At 49.5% G+C, this 25511-nt stretch overlaps 1 protein-coding gene across 3 annotated transcripts in view; it reads right to left on the bottom strand.

Moving 5' to 3' along the window:
* The window catches only part of GLIS1 (GLIS family zinc finger 1), a 231346-nt gene that overhangs the window by 75369 nt on the left and 130466 nt on the right, over nt 1–25511 (bottom strand). For all 3 annotated transcript variants that reach the window (XM_008265223.4, XM_051857746.2, XM_051857745.2), the window contains exons 3-4: nt 10279–10456; nt 2921–3803 (exon numbers count right to left, since the gene is read on the bottom strand). In XM_008265223.4, coding sequence (XP_008263445.2) covers nt 2921–3803; nt 10279–10456 — 1061 coding nt within the window. The remainder of the gene's footprint in view (nt 1–2920; nt 3804–10278; nt 10457–25511) is intronic.

Here is a 25511-nt window from a genome sequence, read left to right as displayed (position 1 = left end):
ACAGCGAGGCCGGCCCGTGCCGCAGCGAGGCTCCGCTGGCTAAATGCAAACCAGCTGCGGGGACAAGAGTGTTCCAGTTGGATGGGCTGGGGGAGGCTTACCTCATGAAAGAACTGTGGAAACGACTGCTGGAAAGATAATAAAAGGATTAACTGCTATTTTAGTGGGCCATTTACTCTTCCATCAAAATGTCTCATCTATTTCCTGCTCTCCAGAGGCCCTGGGTCCAAAATTCCTTTGTCTATTACAGCGCATGGTAGCACAGGGCTGTCATGAGAAATTAATAATTCTAGAGGGAAGGGAGATTTTATTTATCTGGGTGCAGGCTAGGGCCGCCCTTTCCCCGGGTTACTGGCTGCACCAGCAATAGGGAGGGGGAGCACTCCAGGTGTTGGTGGGCAAGAAGCAGCCACAGGAGGCGCTAAGAAAGCCAAGGAGATAGAGGAGCACCCAGCAGGGCAGGGCCGGCCCTGCTGACCCCAGAGGGTAATCAGCTTAACCAAAGGTCTACCCAAACCTAAGCATTACAGCTTAGGAAGATGTAGGTTCAAATTCTACTCCACTGGTTACTAGCTGTATAACTTTGGGCAAGTTGGTTTATTACCATTATTACCATTACAATTCTTGGCCTCCTTTATTCTTATTGACATTGTTATTATCTCTAACTAGCTGTGTGACCTGGACAAATGATGCAACGTCTGAGCCTTGGCTTCCTCATCTGTAAAATGGGAGTAACAACCTCTACCCCATAGAGCTTTGCTGAGGACCACACGGACTTGCCACTAGAATAGCACCTGTGTACAGTCAGCACTCAGAAGAATGCTTGATGGTGTTACCATTGCCATCACCCTAAAACCCTGAAGAAGCAAGACCAGGTTTTCTCCTAGGAGCAAGTACAAGGCCAAGTGGACTCTGCTGAATCTTTGTTTATTCATCTATAAGATGAAGGTTTCACAGAACTCTTGCAGGATGACTGTAAATGTGGTTCAGATATTACTGCCTCCAGGAAGCCCCTCTGGGCCTCCTTTCCCACCCAGGGCCTATGCAAACTCCATCCCACATCTGTCACTGATCCTGATGGCTCAAGGACCCACCCCTGAGTGCAAATGTCCCCAGAACAAGGTTGTGGGCAAACCCACAACTAGGTCCCCAGGCCTAGGATGAGCCAGGCATGAGCCTGAGTCCCATGGACCCTGCAGGAAAGAATCAAACAAGTTCCTGGCAGATGGCCCAAGACAGGCATCAGGAGATGATACCCAGTAACCCAGACCCCCTTGAGCCTTCAATGGGCCTGTGCTTCCCGAGCTGAAATCATGCTAGAAGGTCAAGATCATTTCCAAGGTCCTAACATCCAGCATGGATACTGTGGGGTGCTGTGATTCCGCCTGAGAGGTCCCACTGTGAGAGGGCCACTGACAACAGGTTTGTTCTGGCCACAAAGACTCCACCTAGGCCCAGGTGTGGCCACTCACAGGAGACAGGCCATGAAGGAGGACTGCAACTCCAGGGTCTTGGGCAGAGACAGGAGATCATCTGTCTTCCAGTGGCCTTGGCCTGCCTGTGAGTCATCACTGTCCAGCCACACCTTCCAGCAAGCCACACGTTACAAGACCCAAAGTAAACTGGGCCATCCCAGGGACTGGGCCAGCTACCAGCCCTTCCTGCAGCATACTCAACACAAAGGCACATGACAAAGTCAAATTCTTGGCCTGTCCCATTCAGCCTTTCTGTACCACCCCTTCATACCCCAGGACGCCAACCAGACTCCCTTCTCCTTCCTGTCCCTGCTGCCCACTCATCTACCAAGTGCACTCTTCACCCTCCAAGACCCAGTCTCCTCTGAGTTGAAGACACCGGTCCAGTTGGATGCCCAGTTCACAGCTTCTCAGGCGAAAGGGACCCCAGGGCCAGTCCCTGACCCAGGAGAGTGGAATCTCTACAGCTGCTCCTTGCCAGTGCTTCCTGCCTGGCCCCTGCAAATGCCCCCTGTGCTTTGAGCAGGGATGCTAAGCCCCTCCCCAGACTGAAGGCTCCATGACAAGGGGCTCAGTGACAGCGACAGCGGCCAAGTGTGGAAGGACTGGACCTTGGCTACAACAGCAGCACCCCAAATGTGCTGCTGTCCCTGCAGCTGGGGAGACTGAGCTGAGGTCTTGGTGGCTCTTATTTCTTGTTATCAGGGTTAAGATGGAGCACCTAGCCTCTGACAAAGACTTCCACCAATGAGGGCTGAACAGAGAAAGGACCAGTCAGAAGGCCAGAGGCACAGGTGCCTACAGTTACTGTGTGTGCACATGTGTTTTTGTACATGTGTACACACAGGCATGTGTGTGCCCAGACCTGTCTTTTTTTCCCCCAAACACCTTAGTCTCAACCCAGACAGAATGTTCCTGGTGCTGTGCAGGGCTTTAGCTACTAGCGCTAATCTTAACCCAAAGACTGCCCTGGAGACAGCTCTCAAGCCAGCTGCAGGTGAGCATCCAGCCCTTGCTATGGAAGCCCGACTGCAGGCAGCTTCTGGACGAGGCCCAGGGAGTCCTCCGGGAAGGATGCTGGGTACAGGCACGGCACTCGGGGACAGCACACATCCAGCTGCAGGGGGGCCAGGGAGCAAGTGTGCATCAGCAGGAAGGTCGGCCAAGCCTGCTGGGACCTCCAAGCCTGTGTGTGCATGGCACAGTGCTGTGCGGCATGCTGAGCCTCCAAGGTCCAAGGCCCATCCAATGTCTCGGGGTGGGGGGACAGGCACCTGGTGAGGGTGAAGCAGCACAACCAAAGGTTCCAGGGACGGAGCACTGCCCATGTTGCCCAGTGGCCATGTGCAGAGCTTCGGGCTTGCCCTCCTCGTTCCAGAGGATCCCAAGCCAGCTCCCGGGGAGCTTCCCTGCCGTGCGGGGCCAGGCAGCCTGTGGGGACTCACCATGCACTTGTTGGGCTTCTCGCCTGAGTGCACCCTCATGTGGATGAGCAGCTTGTAGCGGGCATTGAAGGGCTTGTAGCGACGCACGCAGCCGGCCCAGAAGCAGGTGAAGTCTTCGCCCTTGCGCTGGTCTATATGGCTCTTCTCGATGTGCCGCACCAGCTCCTCCTGCTGTTCGTAGGCCGCACAGCAGTCCACCCAACGGCATGCCTGTCGCCCCGCCACCACTCTGCCGGCCAGGCCCAGCCCCAGGCCCCCAAGGCCTGGGCCGGGTGGCAACTGAGGCAGAGGGTATGGGGGTGGCAGGCCCTGCTGGTGAGGTCTGAAGAGCTCTGAGAACTCGTCCGCGGGCTCCTGCTTCAGGAAGCCTTGCTTTCGGCAGCGTTCGAGTTGCAAGCTGCCCTCGTGGCTCTCGGTGGACATAGGACCTGGCCGGGCCCGCTTGGGAGGGCCCCCCAGGTCTCCTGGCAGTGGGGGGCTTCGAAGTCCATTTACACAGGTGACCAGAGCCGTCTGGGAGGAGTGGATGATGGGGCTGACCTCGGGGGAGGCACAGGAGGAGGAGGAGGCCAACGAGGTGGAGGGCAGGCCCAAGAGGCAGCAGCGCTTCAGGCTGCCCTCAGGAAGGTGGGCCTCAGGCTGGGGGCCCAGGCCAGAGCTGGGCTCGTTGCCCAGAAGGTAGCAGGAAGGTGCAGGATTGGCGAGGCCTTGGCCCTGGAGGTCCAGGTCTGTGTGCAAGCCAGTGGCTGGTGGGGCCCGGCAGTGGGTGGACAGGGGCATGCGGGCCTCTGCCATGGCCTGGAAGTCAGGCAGGGACTCTTGCTTGATGTGTTGTGTGGTTGGGAGACCGCTGTTCACATACGCAGCCTGGGGTCTGGGTGACCTGCAAGACAGTGGCCAGAGGGGTCATGAGCAGGTGGGCACTCCATGACCAGGAGCCCAGGCAGGGCTGGCAGGACACTGAGGCCCAGAACAGGGGCTGGAGGCTAGCCACTGGAAGCAGAGCACAAGAAAGACAGACAGGCTGTGTGGAGAGCAGGGAGGCATTGCAGAAAGTGGAAGCAAAGCAGGGCTGGGGAAAGACTCAAGAGTGACAGGTGGTTGTGACGAGGGGCAGGAAGGAGGACTGGCTCACTCTCACCAAAACCCAGCCCACCTCCTTGCCTCTCAGAGCCCCCTAGGGTCTTCCCTTACTTCTCCAGTGACCTTCGTGAGAGTTCTACGGGAGGAAGGCTGAGGCTGGCATTTGGGAGAACACCCATGTCCAGTGTGTTGCAAATTCCGGTTACCGGTCCCTTTGATCTTCCTTTGCTTCCAAAAACTGCATAAAGCTTTGCCCCAGGCAGCCTGTCTCTTCTGTGGTTACCATGGTCATGGTAGCCCAGCATTTCGGGCTTTCCAGAGAGCTGCTCCCTTGGTTTACACCAATGAGAACTGAAGCAGCATGCCCACACCCACACAGGCAGTCAGTGACAGAGCAGGAAGTGGGACCTGGATCGGTCAGGGTCAGAAGCCAAGGATTCCCCTCAGGACTCCAGTCTCCTATCTGGGAAACAATCTGATGGGATGGCCACCCACTTCTTTATAGTGTCAAGATTCTCAGAATCAAGTACTCAGGGTTCTTGTCTCTGTCATCTTGGCCCCCAGAAGGGGGCTGCTCCAACAGGGATGATGGCTGTTCTTCCAGCACTCAGACCTCATGGGGCCATGCACCTGCAGGGTCATAGGCTGCCCTCTGGGCTGATGGTCAGGCTTTTCATTCAGTGCTAGTGTGGGCTAGGGTTCATGATCTTCTCTTTTAGAAAACAAAAGTTGTGAAAGTTTAGCCACTTGGTTCCAGGGGCACCAGCAACTTAGACTGACGCTTCCATAGGATTCAGGATAGACTCTCCTGTGCCCCGAACTGTCAGGCACATGACTTCTCTGACTCTCTCTAGCAAAAACAGACAAAGCTAAGAACTCTGATTCTCTCAGGTTCCCACAGCTTCTGCCTGAGACAGACTGGACTTCCCTGGGGAACCTGGAGACTGCTGGGCCCTCAGTGACTGGCCAAGCCCCCTAGTGCATCTGCTGCCAGTACTCAACGCCCAGGATGCGTTCTAAAGATGCTGTTCCTTCTCAAGGGCCAAACCATGCACAGCAAGGTTCAGACGTGGAAGTCCTACCCCAAGGTGTCTGTGTTTGGAGACAGGGCCTTGAAGGAAGAAAGGTGAAATGAGGTCATGAGTGGGCCCTGATCCAATCCATCTGACAATTCCTTGTAAGAGGAGCTTGCCTATCAAAACCTATGGGATACAGCGAAAGCAGTGTTAAGAGGAAAGCTTACAGCAATTGGTGCCTACATCAAGAAATTAGAAAGGACCAAATAGATGAGCTATTAATGCATCTTAAAGACCTAAAAAAAATAACAGCAAACCAAACCCAAAACTAGCAAGATAAAAGAAAAAATTAGAGAAGAAATCAACAAAATTGAAACCAAAATAAAAGAACAGTACAAAACATCACTAAAAAGAGTTGGTTTTTTGAAAAGATAAACAAAATTGACACACCATTGGCTCAACTAACCGAGAGAGAGAGAGAGAGAGAGAGAGAGAGAGAGAGAAGTAGAGTGAAGACCTAAATCAATAAAACTAGAGATGAAAAAGTAAGTGTAACAACAGACACCACAGAAATAAAAAAAATCATCAGAAATCACTACAAAGAGCTGTATGCCAACAAATCAGGAAACCTAGAAGAAATTATATTCCTGGACACATACAACCTACCTAAATTGAGCCATGAAGACATAGAAAACTTAAACAGACCAATAACTAAGACAGAAATTGAATCAGTAATAAAGACCCTCCCAACAAAGAAATGCCAGGACCAGATGGCTTCACTGCTGAATTATATGAGATACTTAAAGAAGAAATAATTCCAATTCTTCTCAAGCTATTCAAAATAAATAAAAGGGAGAGAATCCTTTCAAACTCCATCTATGAAGCCAGCATCAGATTAATTCCTAAACCTGAAAAAGATACAAGAGAAAAAGATAACTACAGACCAATTTCCCTGATGAACATAGATGCAAAAATCTTCAACAAAGCCAATCAAATCCAAAAACATCAGAAATATCATTCATCTGGATCAAGCAGGATTTATCCCTGGTATGCAGTGATGGTTCAACATTCTCAAATCAATCAATGTGATATATCGCATTAACAAACTGAAGAACAAAAATCATATGATTACTTCAATAGATGCAGAGAAAGCATTTGATAAAATACAACACTTCTTCATGATGAAAACTTTAAGCAGATTGGGTATAGAAGGAACATTCCTAAATATAATCAAGGAAATTTATGAAAAGCCCACAGCCAGCATCCTATTGAATGGGGGAAAGTTGGAAGCAATCTGACTAAGATCCAGAACCAGACAGGGATGCCTACTCTCACAATTGCTATTCAATATAGTACTGGAAGTTTTAGCCAGAGCCATTATGGAAAAAGAAATCAAAGGGATACAAATTGGAAAGGAGGAAATCATACTATCCCTATTTGCAGATAATATGATTCTATATATAGGGGATCCAAAAGACTCCACCAAGAGAACTCCTGGAACTCATGAAAGAGTTTGGTGAAGTGGCAGGATATAACATCAACACACAAAAATCAATAGCCTTTATATACACAGAAAACGCCACGGCTGAAACAGAATTTCTAAAGATCAATACCACTCACAATAGCTACAAAAAAATCAAATACCTTGGAATAAACTTAACCAAAGTCATCAAAGATAATTCTATGAGAATTACAAAATATTAATGAAATAGAAGAAGACACTAATAAATGGAAAAATCTTCCATGTTCATGGATTGGAAAAATCAATATCATCAAAATATCCATACCACCAAAAGCAATTTACAGGTTCATGGCAATACCAATCAAAATATCAAAGATATTCTTCTCAGACATTGAAAAATGATGCTAAAATTCATAGGGAAACACAGGAAACCCCAAACAGCTAAATCAAACTTAGACAACAAAAGCAAAGCCAGAAGCATCACAATACAAGATTTCAAGATATACTACAGGGCAGTTGTAATCAAAACAGCTTTGTATTGGTACAAAAACAGATGGATAGAACAATGGAACATAAAAGCAATGTCAGAAATCAACTCACACATCTACAACCAACTTAACTTTGGCAAAGGAGCTGAAATCAATCCCTGGAGCAAGGACAGTCTCTTCAACAAATGGTGCTGGGAAAACTGGTTCTCCACATGCAGAAGTATGAAGCAAGACCCCTACCTTACACCTTACACAAAAATCCATTCAAAATGGATCAAAGACCTAAATCTATGACCCAATACCATCAATTTATTAGAGAACATTGGGGAAACCCTGCAAGACATTGGCATAGGCAAAGACTTCATGAAAAAGACCCCAGGAGTACAGGCAATCAAAGCCAAAACTGACAGATGGGAATTACATCAAGCTGAGGAGCTTCTGCACTGAAAAAGAAACACTCAGCAAAGTGAAAAGGCAACCAACAGAATGGGAGAAAATATCTGCAAATTATGCAAAAGATAAAGGACTAACATTCGGAATCTATAAAGAGCTCAAGAAATTCAGAAACAACAAAGTAAACAATCCAGTTAAGAAATGGGCAAAGGACTTGAACAGGCATTTTTCAAGAGAGGAAATTCCAATGGCCAATACACTCTTGAAAAAAAAAAACACTCAGGATCACCAGCCATCAGGGAAATGCAAATCAAAACCACAATGGGGTTTTACCTCACTCCTGTTAGAATGGCTTTCATACAGAAATCAATAAACAACTAATGCTGGCAAGGATGTGGGGAAAAGGTACCCTCATCCACTGTTGGTGGGAATATAAACTGGTATAGCTACTGTGGAAGACAGTATAGAGATACCTCTGAAATCTGAATATAGACCTACCATATGACCCAGCCATTTCAGCCCTGGGAATTTATCCAAGGAAATTGGAATCACCATACAAAAGATTGATCTGTGTCCCCATGTTTACTGCAGCTCAATTCACAATATCTAAGGTATAGAATCAACCCAAAAGTCCATCAACTGAAGACTGGATAAAGAAATTATGGGATATGTATACCGTGGAATATTATACAGTGGTAAAAATGAAATCCTGTTGTTTGCAACAAAATGGATGAAACTGGGAAACATCATACTTAGTGAAATAAGCCAGTCCCAAAAGCACAAATACAATATGTTATCCCTGATCTGTGGTAACTAATAGAGCACCTTAAAGGTAATCTACCTGAGTGAAATCAACATTTTGAGATGTGATGACTTTGAACAGCCCTTGTCTCAACTGCTGAGAACAGTTTTTTTATACTATTTGTTGAACTCTTTACTTAATATAGTTAATCTTATGTGTATAAAGTTAATTGAAACAAGATCTTAGTAAAAAAAATAAGAATGGGAATAGGAGAGGGGGGAGGAGGAAGAAGGGTGGGAGTACAGGTGGGAAGGCAGGCACTGTGGGAAGAACCACTATGTTCTTAAAGTTGTATTTATGAAATGCAATGACGTTTGTATGTCTTAAATAAAAAGTTTCTGGGGAAAAAATAGAGGTTGGGACACAGATGATGGACCAAGGAATGACCACATAAGGACACAGCAAGCCAAGGAAAGAGGCTGCAGGAGAAACCAAATCTTCTGGCCCCTTGATCTTGTATTTTTAGCAACCAATTTTTGACTGTTGAAGCCTCCAGTGGGTGGGTTTGTGAGGGCACTAATGCACGTGCTGAAGGCTGGGTGCCCAGGGTGGTAGCGCTGGGAGACTATGCAAGGCCTCTGGGAGGTCATTAGCTCACCGGCAGAGCTGCCCTCAGAAGGAACAAGGCAGATCCCTTCGGCTAGTTCTTGAGAGAGGGCATTGTCCTAAGGGTGATCCGAGCCCTTGAATTGCTTTCTGGCTTCCTGTTTTGAGATGTGATCTCTTCCATGTGCACTTCTGCTGCTGTAACACCATCAGATGCCAGGCCCTCCCCAGAGGCTGCCCCAAGGGGACCCTGGGCTTTGAGCCTCCAGAAATGTGAGTTTACTCAACCTCTTTTCTTTATGAAGTGAACCTGCCTCAGGTATTTTACTTTAGTGATGAAAAACATACTTGTAAGAGTACAACTTTAAATCAGAAGTCTTACTATTATGAAAGGAGGCCATTTCTCTATTAGATATTACTAATTATCTAACAAATATTAGATAGTAGTAATATCTTCTGTGGCAGAGTCCCAACCAGAGGATAAGCCTTACCCAGGGAGATCTTGGTTGCCTTTCCCCTGGTCTCCCAGCCCTGATCACACTGCTCAGCACACAGTAGGCCCTGACACATAGCTGGTGAAGGGCTGGGTTTTGAACCAGTAAAATGGGCCAGTTTTTAAACTCTCTGGTCTGTGAAGCAGCCCCATCCCAGAAACCCCAGACAGGGGAGGGGTGAGGGCCCTGGGCCAAGCGAGTGTGCCCAAAGGCCTCTGAGCGAGCTCACTGTCAGCAAACCAGAGAACACCAAAGAGCAGATGGGGATTTGAAAGAAGTGGCAGGAGGCAGGTTTCCACCAATATGAAACCTGCTGGCCCCTCTGCACGGAGCAGACAGCTGTGAGAGTGAGCCAGCCCTGAGTGGACAGCTCCCTGGTGGGGTCCTACAGCAGGGGACTGCACTGGAGGAGGGGTCCCTCTCTGCCCAGGGGTTTTCCTTTCCCGACCTTTCCTGAACCTTCCTCTTCTGAAGCCACAGGTCTGGTATCCTCAACCAAAACCCTTGGAACAGAAGCATTCTGGATTTCAGATGTTTTTGAATTTTGGAATACTTGCATTAATGCACAAGGAGATATCTTGGGGTAAGGGACCCAAGCCTAAACATCAAATTAATTTATATTTCATATCTTCCTTGTATACACAGCCTGAGGGTAATTCATACCATATTTTCAGTGTGCTGTGTTCTGACTGCACCATGTTGCAGGAGGTCTGGTGCAGAAGTTTCCAAGAATTTGAGACCATGGAACATTTCAGATTTCTAGTTTTCAGATTAGGGATGCTCAACTCGTACTGACTCTATGCTAAAAGGCTCCTCAGCTGCACAGCAGGGAAATGCACCTCCTTTAGAATCCCCTTTGCATCCCTCAGAAAGTGCCAGCAAGGCTAGAGGAGCAGGTCTAGACCTGGCAGCCATCATTGCACCACACAGCTGTGACCATGTCCTGGTCCTCCTCTGCCTCAGTTTCCCTGTGTGTCCACAAGCCAGGCAGACTCGGTGCAGTCCTGAGGCCCTTCACCCTTGGCCTCTGGGATATGTGCACAGGAAACAGTTGGGGTTGGGGTGGGCACATACCTGTTGGGGTGGGGGAAATGCAGCAGCCTCTCACAGGCAGGGGGGTGGCCCCGGGGTGGGGGCGAACCCACAGGGAGAAAGAGGCCCTGGCGGCAGGTGGGGCCAGGGCCCTCAGCAAGGTCCAGGTCCAGCAGGCTCTTCTCTGAGGCTGGGGCACAGTGGCTGAAGCTCCCATTCACTAGGCAAAGAGAGAGGGGGACAGAGGACATAAAGTGAGTGGGGCAGCCTGCAGAGGGGTACAGGGGCAGCGCACCCTGGGCCAGCACTAACAGGACCCCTGATACACAGGAGACCTCACTGGCTTCCCATAACCACCCAGCAGGATCAGTATTAAAACCCTCAACTCTCAGAGGCCGAAGCTGAGGCTCGCTGGGTTGGAAGACAATCTCACTGGTGCTGGATGCTCACTGTGTGCTGTGCAGGAAACCCTGGTGAAGAGCTCGGCGTATCGTCCTCACGCCACTTGCAGCTCAATTACTGGACAGCAGGCTCAATGCGAGCTGGGGTGCGTGGACATGGAGCTGTGGCTTCCACGTACACCGAGGCATGTTAGGAGCTGGGACTCACCAACCAGCACCTGCTAGGGCCCAGGCTCACCAAATGTTGTTTTCTGAATTGCATTATACTACCTAAATGGAGGGCATGGTTGTCTATGCCCCCGTACCCTCTGTGGTTCTTCAGCCACTCAACAATCAGAGGCTTTGCCTTGCCCAACTATGGGTTATTTGATGAAGAGCAGCCAAGACAGTAGATGTGAACGGCCTTAGAAAACCGTGCAAAGTGTAACAGAAACGCTAGGTACAGCCTCCTCCGCAGTCTGGGCCCCAGTTTTCTCATCTACAGATGAGGATGATTAAGCCGGAAACTCTTCTGGAACTTTCTGCTCTGCCAGCTCACAGGGTGATGCTAAGAAAGGATATGGGCTTCAGGACCTCGCTCTGGGACCCTATTCGGCCCTGAGCCGACTCCGTCACACAGACGAATCCCTGTGCGTGACTGACCCTCGGCCCCTGTGTGAATGGGCCAGTCATATGGATTCTCCAGAGATGCCTAACATGAGGCTCTGAGAGCAGCAGCACACAGCCCCCACAGGGTACTGGCAATTGGCAGGTGCACCAGGAATGGGAGTTGTTTTCACTGTCAAACAGCACTTCAGAACATACATGATGCCCGAAAGATGTAATCAAGTGTTATTAACAAGCCCAAGTTCTGTCTAAAGGCTGTCAACCTGGAGCAGGAGAAGCCACAAAGACGAGAGCAAGGCTGACACTAGGACATGACCAACCCGGTCAACAGCAATAGCAAAAACAGCCTGGGCTGAGCAGGACGTGCAGGCCACTGGTCCACCCGGGCTTCCCCACTGCCCTCAGAGGAAGGGGTGAGTATGATTACCCCCATTTTGCAGACAAGAAGACAAAGGCTGGGGAAGTTACATGACTCACCCAAGAAAACACAGCTAGTTAACCCCTGAACTGGATTTCTGACCCAGGTCTGACAACCCAAACCTCACATCTTAATTGCTGTGTAATCAGAAGTGGCCTTGGAGAGAGCCCACCTGCAAGGGCCCACCTCCTTTAACCCTAATTCTAGCCCAGATCCTTGCTAGATTATCCCATTATCCCATGCTGAGGCCAGACACTCAGCTTGCTAAGCAGCCACGTGGCACTGCCTGGACAGGTGCCAGGCATTCACCTGCTGAGTACGCGATAGTTTGCAGGTGAGAACGCAATGCTCTCGAGGGCCTGGAGCAGGTGAGGGGCTCAGCCGAGTCTCCAGGTTCCCAGGCCCAGGTGAGAGCCCTCAGACACACATCTGCTCCCCGCCACCTTCCCGCCCCAAGCCCCCAGACCGGCCTGCTGTGAGAAGCGCTTTGCCTCGGCGCTGCCCGGCCAACCCCTCACAGGCTTATTTTTTAATAACTTGGTTGTTTTTTAATTAAAAAGAAATCCCTGGTAACAAATGTGAATGGCCCGAGTTAATGAGAGCAGGCTGCAGCTCGTTTGACTCCGTCTCCGCTTGGCCGGCCTCGCCTTCTTCAAATCGTTTCTGCATGCGCTTTTATTGTCCCACTGAGGCAAGCCCTGGGACTGGGCCTCAGAAAACTGTGGATAATTTTATGACCATTAATAGTATTTGGCACAGAGAGCGCTTAATCATCGCCAGGGTCTTTCTCCCAGAGTCTGCGGGGTGGACGGTGCAGTTCTGAGCTTCCTTCAAGGACCCACCAGTCCTGCTGGGAAGGAGAGGGGAGCCTAGCAGTCACCAGGCCCTGGTGTGTCCGTGCCGCAGCAGGCTCAGTAAAACCATCTCCCAGATGAAAACTGTCCAGGTTTGCAGAGATCAGGTACCTATGATCAGGCTTGGGGGTCACCATCCAGCTCCCTCCGACTTCAAAGCGCCAAGCTCTGTCCTGCTGCATCTCAACCAACAGGTGGACTGGAGACACACAAACAAGTGCCTCCCACTCGGATGTCAAGGAAGATCAGAGAGCTGAAGCTGTTCTCCAAGATCACACAGGGAGTGACGGGCTGAGCTAAGGTCAAGCCCATCACCTCTGTGAGAACAGTCACTGCTCAACCAGCAATGGGAGCCTGTCAGTTTCCTCCTTCTGGACACAGCAGAGGTCTTCCCACAATAAGCACACACGCTGGTGTGGGAAGGAGGGTGGAGGGACCCCCTCAGGTCACCATCGCCAAGTCTTGTGCTCAAGCCCATTCGTGCCTCTGTCTGCTGACCCTCACGGCACCCTGTGGAAGCTTTGGCCTCAAGCCTCACAAAGGGACACCGACCATCAGAGCTGGCAAGGAGCTACTCCAGGTCACACGCAGTTGCTGATATAGCTGCAGCCCCGACTGAGGTCTCCGACGCCCATGCCGGACTCTGCCCCACAAAGGCTGGAGTTTGACCAGAGGCTGTATGTGTCTCAGTGATGCTGCTGCCATTGCCACTTCCAGGAAAGACAGGGTACAGCTCCTGCCTGTTACAGTCTGGCTTCTCTGTCCCCAAGAGCAAGACCCAGGGGAGGCCCACTCCTGCTCACTATCCGCCTTCAGCGAGGGAGGTCGGATCTTTCTCAGGGAGGCCAGGAATGAGAGGCACACATCACCCTGATGCTCTGAGGCCAGTGTGCAGGTTCCAGGGAGGAGCTGCAGCCACAGCCATGTCTCCTTCTGTGCCACAAGGGCCAGGAGCAGACCTTGGACCTGGTTTCCCCCACACAAAGGAAGTTCCTTTGGAGGCATGGAGAGTGGCAGGTCCTTGTGTGCAGGAAGTGGGTAAGAAGCCCTGGAGTGTCATAGCTGGGACTGATGGACCATCTGCTTCATTAATAGGTAAAACTGAGGCTTGCCAAGGGCCTGCCCCAGTCACACAGCAAATCCACAGCAGAGCTCAGACTGGCACTTCCAAAGCCAAGTAAAAATGTAGTTTGGTTTCCTCACCAGTTTCCTCACCTATAAAACGATGCTGGGGCCGCCTGCATTGCCGGCATCCCATTAGGTGCCAGTTCAAGTCCCAGCTGCTCCACTTCTGATCTAGCTGTCTGCTATGGCCTGGGAAAGCAGAAGATGGCTCAAATCCTTGGGCCCCTGCACCTATGTGGGAGGCCTGGAAGAAGCTCCTGGCTTCAGATCGGCCCAGCTCCAGCCGTTGCGGCCATCTGGGGAGTGAACCAGCAGACAGAAGGCCTCTCTCTCTACCTCTGCCTCTCTGCCTTTCAAATAAAATAAATCAATATATTTAAAAAAAAAAAAAAGTGCTAACACTGACCGCCCAAGGCTAGGATCACCGTGCATTTGGCACAGTGAGCACTCAGTCATGACGGGGGTGGGCACTGATGCAGTGGCTGAGACTCCACTGGGACATCTGCATCCCGTATCAGAGCACCTGGGTTCGAGCCTCAAATCTACTTCCAGTTTTAGCTTCCTACTAATGCGCACACTGGGAGGCAAGAAGTGATGGCCCAAGCACATGGGTCCCTGCCACCCACACTGGAGATCTGGACTGAGTTCCAGGCTCCTGGCTTCAGCCTGGTCCAACTCCAGCTGTTGCATCTGGGGAGTCAACCGGCAGATGAAAGATCTGTCTTTCTCTGCCTTCTCTCTCTATCCCTCTGCCTTTCAAACAAAAATAAATTTAAAAAATTTTAAATTCTCATCTTAGAAAAAGCAAAGCAATGTGATGATCATTATTTCTTCTCAAGCTCATGGCAGAGAGGCCATGACTCAGGAGGGCAAAGCCCCATGCATTAGGGTTCACTACACGCAGGATGGGGCAGCCTGAGTGAGGTCACAGCCGGCAAGCCCAAAGCGAATGGCTCTAGTTACACACCAGAGAGCTTTGCAAATTACCGTAATGACTTGGCCATAAAGCGGCACCACATATAAGGTGACTCCCCACAAGAATTTTAATTTATGCTGAAACCTGCCAAGTCTGCATGAGAGTGGACAATGATGCATTCAGCATCTCGGGCCCAGATGCACCTCCTTCAGCCTCGGGAGCAGCCAGCAGCTGGATGCAGGGCGGCCTACAGCATGACTGCCTTCTTGTTTCCAAGCAAGCAGACTCTCAGTGACCACCAGGTACCAGGCTGGTGAGACGGAACCGCACTTTGCAGTTTAATCACCCGTGGGCTTCGGTGGAACCCTTGGGAGTTGCTGGGCAGACTCAGAGGCGGCAAGTGATTGGCCCAAGCTCACACAGCAAGAGTGGGGCTCAGACTTGCCTAGCTCAGCCATGTTACTCAGCAAATGTTTCTATAAAAGGCAAGACCCAGTAGTTTAGCCTTGGTGGGTCACACAGTCTCTGCCACCACCGCTCAATTCAGCACCCAGCCACAATGCAAAAAGCAGCCACAAGCAATATGTGACCTGGGGTGGTACCTAGTGTGCAGTTAAAACACCATTTGGGGGGCCGGTGCTGAGGCACAGTAGGTTAAAGCCCTGGCCTGAAGAGCCAGCATCCCATATGGGCGCCGATTCTAGTCCCGGCTGCTCCTCTTCCAATCCAGCTCTCTGCTATGGCCTGAGAAAGCAGTAGAAGATGGTCCAAGTCCTTGGGCCCCTGCACTCATATGGGAGACCTAGAAGAAGCTCCTGGCTCCTGGCTTCAGATCAGCCCAGCTCCAGCCGCTGCAGCCATCTGGGGAGTGAACCAACGGTGGGAAAACCTCTCTGTCTCTATCTCTCTCTGCAACTCTGTCTTTCAAATAAATAAAAAATAAATCTTAAAAAAAAAATCATTTGGGGGTCAGGCTCTGTGCCATAGCAGTTAAAGCTGCCGCCTATAGCGCCAGCATCCCAGATGAGTGTCAGTTCAAGTCCCGGCTGCTCCACTTCTGATCCAGCTCCCTGCTAATGCGCCTGGGAAAGAAGTGGAAGATGGTCCAAGTCCTGGGGCCCCTGTACCCACATGGATGACCTAGATGAAGTTTCTGGATCCTGGCTTCTGCCTGGCCTGACCCTGACCACTGCAGCCATTTAGGCAGTAAACCAGTGGATGGAAGATTTCTCTCTCTCTCTCTCTCTCTCTCTCCTTCTTTGTTGCTCTGAAGCCAGAAGCCAGGAGCTTCCTCTGGGTCTTCTCACACGGGTGCAGGGACCCAAAGATTTGCACCATCTTCTACTGCTTTCCCAGGCCATAGCAGAGAACTAGATCAGAAGTGGAGCAGCCAGGACTTGAACCGGCGCCCATATGGGATGCCAGCACTGCAGGCAGAAGCTTTACCTGCTATGCCACAGCACCTGCCCCATAAATAAATCTTTAAATGAAAAAAAACCACCACTTGGAATGCCTGCATCCCGTATCAGAGTGCCTCCGCTCTTCACTCCAGCTTCTCAATGTGCACCCTGGGAGGGAGCGGCAGGGGATAGCTCACGTACTTACGTCCCTAGGAGACCCAGACTGAGCTCTGTATCCTGGTGTCCGCCTGGTCCAGGCCTGGCTGACTATGAATGACCAGATAGGAGATCTCTGTTTGTATCTCTCACTCTCCCTCCCTCCATCTATTCTTTTAAAATAAATAAATAAAAATGCATAAAAATAATATTGAAACAAATGAGTGGGGCTGTGTTCCAACAAAATCTTGTTTAAAATAACAGGTCATTGGCTCTTGGGCTATTAATTTACCAATCCCTGATCTCATGCAGCAGAGACAGGGACTCAAAATGGGAAGCGATCATAATCGCCGGCACCTGTAAAATGGGAAGACTTACAAGTGGTGGGAAAATCACTGCCAAACCTTGAATGCAGGGCTGGCCTCTGGTAGGCACTCAGTAAATGGAAATGCCCTCTGCTGGCTCTGGGAGCTCCACAGCCTGGGTGGCCCCTTGCACTCCCATGATGCTTTGGCAGCTGCCTGTCTCTGCCATCTAATCAGGGTGCCTGACCCTCCTATGTTCCCCTGAGCCCTCAGGGCTCATTAGAAGTGCATTTCTGGAAGCTTCCTTGCTCTCCCCCACCCAGAGCTCACAGGAGTCCCTGCAAACAGTTGCTGTTTAGAGTGCACCTTTTGCACACCCACATGTGCCAGTTACGCGACGCTTTATCTCCAGATCCTCACAACACCACTGTGGAGTCAGGTTCTAACACTCTACTCTGCCATGACAATGCCCCCTGCACCTATGCAAAAGCCAAGCCCCAGAGCTGCGGATGTCGGCACACTCCTAGACGTGGTCCCGTCCAAATTCCTTCACACACAGACGGGGACACAGGAACCCAGCTGGAGGAAGAGATGCACACACCCCAGCTGAGTGGGTTTTCCAGGCGGCAGGACCCACTGGAGCTGTCCCCTTCCCGCCCAGCACCCAGTTAGGTCTACACAAGTGTTTTCAAGCTCTGGAAGGGACCGTGGCTAGGACTGTCCTGAGTTCATTTTCTCACCTACATAAGCGCTCGCAGTCACAGAGTGGCTATCTCTGGCCACCAAGGCTTGGTTAGGGCAAGGCAGAGCTGGGCAGAGGTGGGACCCCCTCACTGAGGCTGCTTTCCCTTCTGAGCAGTGGGCGTGCAGGTGCCGGGCTTGCCATATGCCAGGCCCTGGCAGCAGGAGCACCATGGAGGTCCCAGGGCATGGCAGACACGGGGCTTCCTGTTGCCCAGGTCCAGGGGTGTGAGGGGCTGATCTAAGCACACGCAGCAGAGGCAGAGCCAGGCCCTACTGCCACACCAGGCTGTCATGTCATCCCTCTTCCCTCCTCACAAAACCCAACAGGCTGCAGAGCAGCCAGGGCTCCTGACAGATGAGAGGCAGGAAGGTGGGCGGCTGCGCCTCTTCTGTGCTCTCCACAGCCTGGTGCGCAGGGTTGGCCACGGCCCACTCGCCTGCTGGAGCCACCCTGGGCACTCACGGCCATCAGGGGGCCTATAACCCCCACAGGGCCTCCAAAGCGGCAGTGCCTGACGCTTGAGGCCTCATGCCGGGCTTAGGGCTGCCCACCTTCTCTTATCCCAGACCGCAAGAACCCCATAAATCCGCCTTTAAAGCTAAGCTAGATTTACAGGGACTCGGGCCAGTAAAACTTGAGCAGGCTCACCTCAGGACGGCGCCGCAAAGGAAACCCGAGCAGCTCTGTCCCCGTCCAGGCCAGGAAGCGGGCAGCCCAGGGCCAGCACGCGTGTGTATGAAGGTATTTACGGATGTGCACACACATGTGAAAGGTCACCTCTCTTCCCTTGGACTCTCTTCTGCTACCAGATTAGTACCCATTTGTTATAAAAACTTGAAAGTGAATCTGGGCCCTAAACAATAGGAAAATCCTAATTATTTTATTTTTGCTATTTATTATTTATAACTAGACAACCCAATCACATGTTGGTCCAGTTCTCTTTGCTACAAGCTTTTCTTCCCTGTTTCTTCAACATAGCAAACACACACACTTGAATAGCCCTCCAGAGCTCTGCCAAGAAATGTTCATTCAATGGTCATCCAATGGGCCCACAAAAGAAGTCCTCTACATGTCCCATAAACTGTGCGTCTCCTCTGAAACTTTAGACCCCCAGTGATTTCCAAACATAATAGCTTTGTTTTCTTTAGTTTCTGTAATGGAAAGTGGTTTTTTTTTTTTAAAGATTTATTCATTGAAAGGCAGAGTTACAGTGTAGGGGAAGGAGGGAGAGAGAGATCCTCTAGTCACTGGCCTATTCCTCAAATGGGCACGATGGCCAGGGCCGGGCTAGGTTGAAGCCACAAGCAGGGAGCTTCATCTGGGTCTACCACATGGGTGGCAGGGGCCCAAATCCCTGGGCCATTCTCCACTGCTCTCCCAGGTGCACTAGCAGGGAAGTAAACTGGAGGTAGAGCAGCCAGGACAGGAACCAGTGGTCATATGGATGCCAGCATTTCAGGTGGTGGCCCAACCTGCTGTGCCACAATGCTAGTACAACAGAAAATGTTTCAAAGGAAGATTTTATACCAGGCTTCTAGTTATAGTAGAAGTTAAATCAAGTAAGGATTCTCTTTGTTTCAAGTGGCCATTGAGAAGGGTCAAAAACCATTTTTCAAGCTGTGGTCTTTTCAAACACATCTTTCTTGCACATAAGCATAGCAGGTAAGGCCAATGCCTTCCGTGTAAGTGCTGGTTCATGTCCTGGCTGCTCCATTTCCAATCCAGCTCCCTGCTAATGGCTTGGAAAAAGCAGCAAAAGATAGCCCAAGTGATTATGCCACTGCCACCCACGTGGGAGACCCAGATGAAGTTCCTGGCTTTGGCCTGGCCCACTGCTGGCCATTGAGGCTATCAGGGTAGTGAACCAGCAGGTGGAAAGTCTCTCCCTCTCTGTAACTCTGATTTTAAAAATAAACAAATAAATCTTTAAAAAAAATTAAAGCATTTTCAAGGCTGCTGACTATTTGAATTTCTTTGATGTTGGTAAATTAACCTAAACAATAATTAGAGATCTCCCATTTCTCTATAATTTTCTTTTTATGTTAAACACGAAAATCCTGATTTTGTGCAATACATTACATTGGACATGAAAAAGAGTAATTGCCAATGATGTGCTTTTCCTTTTCTGCACAAATTCTGGGAAAACATAAGCTCTTCCTTGTTCCACTGTGGCTTTAGGGTAACAGCTGTAAGTCCATTCAGGGCAGGTAATTCATGACCAATTTAACACTTGGAATACCTAAGACCTGTAAGATTTGGGCTCACATTGAATAGTAATATAATAATATAGTAATTACTTTTACCAGGTCATGTTGAACAGATACCTCACCTCATCCTAAATGTCATCAATAATCACATTATTTTAAGATAGAAAAACAGAGTAGAAATATAAAAATATATTTAAGCCCCTCAAAAAAAAAAAAAAAAAAAAAACAACACCAAGTATCCATTCCCTCTAGCCACCCCCAAAAGGATCCACAGTTCCCATACCCATCTACAGAGCTCGAAAAGAGAGTAAGACACGGGGGTAAGAGTACATATTCTGGGGTTAGACCGGCCTTTAGTCCTGGTGCTGCCACTGATGAGCTGTGTGACTTTGTCCAAGTCAAGTGTCTTAGCTTCTCTGCAACAAGGTTCACAAAGTGAAATGGGCTACTATGTCACATACAGGGACTGGCACTATGGCTTGGCAGGTTAAGCCGCTGCTGCAATGCTGGCATCCCATATGGGTGCTGGTTCAAGTCCCGGCTGCTCCACTTCCAATCCCGCTCCCTGCTAATGCACATGGGGAAAGCGTCACAGGATGGCCCACGAATTTGGGTTCCTGCACCCATGTGGGAGAACCAGATGGAGTTCCTGGCTCCTGGCTTTTGCCTGGCCCAGCCCCAGCCATTGCAGCCATTTAGAAAGTAAACTAGCGGGTGGAAGATCCTTTTCCTTTCTTTCTTGTGGTAACTCTGCCTTTCAAATAAATAAATAAACTTTAGGAAGAGTCTTTTTTTTTTTAAACACTATGCCACATATAAAGGATCTAGGACAGTATTTAGTACCCTGTAGGCTGTATGTATTTGCTATAATTGTTGTTCCTATGAACCCCTGGGGGTTCCTGTGAACTTCCACAGTGGGTTGTGGAAGGCCTGAACCCAGCAGCACGACCTCATCTCCTGGGAAGAGGCCTCAGTGATTGGCTCAGAGGCATGCACGTGACACAGGCTGCTTTTTAGAAACCTGGAGCTCCTGCTTGCAGATTGGGGAAAGAGCAGCCTGGACCCTCCTGCAGGTGAATGGGGACCAGGGCGGCCCTGGGAGCTGATGGAGGCCACTTTGTTATCCCAAGAGAAGCCAGTGGGGGGTACAATATCCACACGCCAGGGCACCTCAAGTAGAACAGCAGAGAAACTAAGTCCCGTGCTGATGACATCGGGTACCTTTTGTGGGAACAAATTCCTTTCTAGTACTTAATAGGCTTTCTTTACTAACAACCAAAAGAATCCTCATTAATACAATATTCTTCAACAAAATAATTTTTATTTTTCTTGCATTATTTTTAATTTGAGTAAAATCCATTTGCCTCATTTACATTTAATGTAATTGCCATGTATTTGGGTTTAAGTCTACAACCTTACTCTTTGCTTCTTTGTCCCACCTAGTCCATGTTCTTTTCCACAAACTCTTTGAAAACTCCTCACAGATTTATTCTACTGTCTACAGGATTTCATCATTTCTTGAGCAGTCATCTCTAAGTCTTCCAAGACTGTTGCATCTTCCTCCTTACTCCTGGCTATTTTATGTTTGGTTTCTTTAAAAAATTTTCAAATTTTAAATGTTTATTTAGTGTTAAGGCAGGGAGAGAGGCAGACAGAGATCTTCCACCCAAAGGTTCACAGCCCAAATGCTTACAAAGACTGGGGCTGGACCAGGCTGAATCCAGGAGCTTGGAACTCAATTCAGGACTCCCACATGGGTAACAGGGACCCAAGTCTCCCAGGATATGCATCAGCAGGAAGCTGAAATCGGCAAACCCAAGGCCCTCCAACAGGGGATATGAGTGTCCTACATGGGGCCATAACTGCTGTGCCAAATAGCTGCCTCTGAGTTTAGTTTTCAGAAGTTTTCTTTTTTAAACTTTTATTTTATCCACTTGATAGGCACAGTGAGAGAGTAAGAGAGAAAGAAAGAGTGAGTGAGTGAGTGAGTCCATTAGCTGGTTCACTCACTGAATGGCCACAACAGCCAGGGGTGGGCCAGGCCAAAGCCAGGAGCCAGGAACTCTATCCAGTTCTCCCACACGGGCGTCAGGGGCCCAAGTACTGGACCACCTTCTGCTGCTCTCCTAAGCACATTAGCAGGTGCTGGATTTGAAGCAGAATAGCTGGGACTGGAGCTAGCACTCTGACATGGGATACCGGCATCATTAAGTGGTGGCTTACCCAGCTGTGCCACAAAGATGGCCCCACAGTTATCCTAAATCCTGTATCTGATGACTTCAACATCTGCACTACCTGTGAGTCTGTTTTCACCCTCTTGGACTGCCTCCTGGAATCCCTGGTAATTTGTGACTGGACGTCCAATATCGTGTGAGAAATTTGCACAGGCTCTGGGTGATGTCTTCCTCCACAGAGAATTTTCTTACGCTGCTTAAGGGTGGTTTAGGGGAAAATCTTAATCCAACCTGGAATTAAGTTGTTTTGAAGCTGGGCTTCAATCTTTGCAAAAGCTCCTTTATTTCTGACTCACCCTTCTTCTTAGGATGCTTCCCTTCAGGGTCCCCAACTTGAAATTTGGGAAGCCAGGCTCCTCCTTGGCTAACCCTGAACTTCAGCATTCGTCTTCTCAGAACCTGAAGCTGTCGAAAGCTCTGCCTAGCACCTTAGCCTCTTAGCTGCCCCCATGCTCTGAGGATTTCTCTACCCCTCAGCTTGGGCCACTTAGAATCTGCAAATATCATGGAAGCAAGAGCAACCGGAGTGCGAGGCTCACATTTCAGCACTTTCCATCCTGGTCTCTGGAGCTCTGCCTGTTTGGTGGCCCCATTCCTGCCTCCCCAGTGCCGGAAGGCTCAGCAGGGCACTCTGACTCTCAGCCCTACAGCACTGTAAACTGTCCCTTCCTTCAAATCATGGCTGTCCTGGCCGTTCTTTAACGTCTTCAAACAGACAGATGCTGTATTTTATACAGAGGGAAGCTGTGACGGTTTAAATGTCTGTCCTCTCCACAATGCCCTCGGGAAGTTAATTCGTACCATCGTGGTACTGAGAGGTGGGACCATCTGGAGGTGCTGAGGCTGTCTGATGCTGTTACTGCAGGGGCGGGTTTGCTCCTTTTGCTCTCCCTCTCGCCCTCTCTCTGTCCTCCTGACACATGACACCTTCTGCCGTAGGATGCTGCTGCAGGAAGGTCCTCGCAGGTGCTGGCCCCTGACCCTCCAGAACTGAGAGCTCGTGAATTCTGTTCATTACAGCAACACGAAGTGGCCTTAGATAGACGGCTAGTCTGACACAAGCTGATTTGCTAGAGCCAGACTGCAAAAAGTCCTTTCCAGTAATTTTTATGACTGCACAGTACTCCATTTAATGGTTGTACATCCTTTAGTTTACCTGTCCTTCAAAGCTGGGGCTAAGCTTGTTTAGAAAAGAGAAGAACTGGAAATAATCATGTAATGAAAGTTCCTATAGCCATATCTTCATGTCTGTCTATACCTAGAGCCTTAGGATAAATTCCTAAATGTGGGTTTATGGAGTCAAAGGCTGTGCAAAACTTGGAGCTGGCATTGTATTGCAGTGGGTTAAGCTGTTACCTGCAGCACCTGCAGCCCATGTCAGAGCACCCATTTGAGTCCTAGCTTCTCCATTTCCAATCCAGCTTCCGACTAATGCACCCAGGAAAGCCACAGAAGGAGGCCCAAGCACTTGGGACCCTGCCACTCATGTGGGAGACTAGAATGGAGTTCCTGGCTTCTGGCTTTCAAAAAAATCTTTTCTTAAAAAAAAAAAAAAAGATACAATTAAACCTCATCATTAAGCACTAAATGTGATTCAACAACTTCAGTTACTTAAAAATGCACTCAAGTTGTATTATTATGCAGTTAATTAAAATCACACTTTTGGTGGATTCTCTAGTTAGTAAGTGAGAAAAACATTTTCATTTATTAGAAAAATAGGAAATAGCCCACTTACCACAAATTACACACCATACACGAAATGAGAAATCTCAAATGATTATAAGGCAATCCCTTCCTACACCTACCATTTCTCCCCACCAACCTCCATGAAGAAGAGGATGCTCACTGCCTCACTTGTAAAAAGGCTGTGTGGAAAACAGGAGCAACTGCCAATGGTCAACCATGCTTTATGTGAATCTGCCACATCACAAGGATTAATATTAAATAAATTATATGAAATGAAAAGAGTAGAACCCAAAATTCTCTGTACATTAGAAAATGCTCAAAAAAATCAAAGTGTTAATAACTCATTTATTCAACAGACATATCCTGAATGCTGACCACATGCCACGAAATGTGGTGCTTAGGCACCAAGTACCAGGAATGCAATGATGAACTTCAAAGGGAACAGAGCAGACACAGGGAGAGTAGCGGCTTTTGGATCAGGAGTGTTTTCAAAGTCCCTGTTCTCTTTCCTCCCTGTAACAGCAGTAACACGATGTGATATATCTGTCAGTTCTCAGAGCTGCTCACACACGGTGACTCAAAGCACATGTAAGTTTAAAGTTCACTTCTAATAATTACTACTTTATATATTTCTTTTTTTTTTTTTTTTTTTTTTTGACAGGCAGAGTGGACAGTGAGAGAGAGAGACAGAGAGAGAAAGGTCTTCCTTTTGCCGTTGGATCACCCTCCAATGGCCGCCGCTGCAGCCGGCGCACCGCGCTGATCCGATGGCAGGAGCCAGGATCCAGGTGCTTTTCCTGGTCTCCCATGGGGTGCAGGGCCCAAGCACCTGGGCCATCCTCCACTGCACTCCCTGGCCATAGCAGAGAGCTGGCCTGGAAGAGGGGCAACCGGGACAGAATCCGGCGCCCCAACCGGGACTAGAACCCGGTGTGCCGGCGCCGCAAGGTGGAGGATTAGCCTATTGAGCCACGGCGCCGGCTCACTACTTTATATATTTCTAAGTATTTCATATTATTTGTCATGAAAAGCTACTAAAAAGGATCCTTGAGGAAAACCTAAGGTATAGCTGGACTACACTACTGCCCCTGTTGGGGCACTGACCACCCCCCAGGATCCTGTGTGTGTCCTTTCCACCCGGGGTGTGAGGCACCACCAGACACCACCACAGGGGACTGTGGGGACCCTTCCCCCTCGATGGCTCACAGGAAGGCCTTGAAAGGGACAGGAATGTTCCTGTGAGATAGGCGGCTGGCTGGAGGGAAGGGCTTCCCAGGGCCTCCTCTTCCTTAGGGTGGTTTGCAGGGTGGCGGGCTCTCCCTCCCTCTCAGCCTATCTCACTGCCGCCCGTGCCTGCAGCATCTGCACTGTGAAAGGCTGCACTCTCCCCAGTTGTAGAAGGCCAAGATGGAGTAGGCTGGGGAGGGGTCAGAGCAGAGGCCGCAGCAAAAGGAGGAAAGACTGAGGGCACTGGGCACCCTGAAGTGTCCCCTGGGGTAGGGCAGTAACCGGACACTGACCCCACAGAACTCTCAGATTCTGTCTCACGGAGCCCTCAGGACTCCAGAATTCAAGACTTGGAATTTCTGTGCCTCTGCGATCCTGGGACTCCCATTCTAAGATGATGTAATTTTATAGAGCTAATAAGCACCTCAATTACCGCAGGTCTTGGAGTCTGCGACCACAACCACGTGAATCAGACAAGAGGAGATTCTCGGGTTCCAAGGCTGGGAAGGCCCCTAGCCCATCAATTCCAGAGTCGTCCCAGTGCTGCACAGGAGCCCCTGCCTGGCCCGAATCATCCCCAAAACCCCTCCTCTCAACCCAATATCAAAAGTAACCACGACAGTAACGAGGGGACAAGGAATCCACAGGAACTGGCTGCTGAAATCCATAAAAACTTTTCAAAGACAAACATATTCCATCTGTGTTTTTTCAGGAAATACAGGGCCATAAATACTATGTCAGGTCTGTAGTTACGATTTCGTGTTTGCCATTTTTTTCTTTTACCCTTGCCCCTTAAATCAAGCTAATTAGTTAACGCCTACGGCTCGTGTGGATTTTTTTTACCCTCGCTGATGAAATGTTCCCTCAAATGGCTCAAAAGTATATAATGCCCAGAAAAGGAAGACCTGACAGCATGAGGGATGTGGGGGCAGTGATGCCAGCCCCTGGAAAGCCCCCCCCTCACTCCTGATGGCGGTGGGAAGGATGAGTGAGCA

The sequence above is a fragment of the Oryctolagus cuniculus genome, chromosome 7 (genome assembly GCF_964237555.1).
Source record: "Oryctolagus cuniculus chromosome 7, mOryCun1.1, whole genome shotgun sequence".
Classification (NCBI taxonomy): domain Eukaryota; kingdom Metazoa; phylum Chordata; class Mammalia; order Lagomorpha; family Leporidae; genus Oryctolagus; species Oryctolagus cuniculus.
Note: the sequence above shows the minus strand (reverse complement) of the source record. Positions and strands in the feature narration are given on the sequence as shown.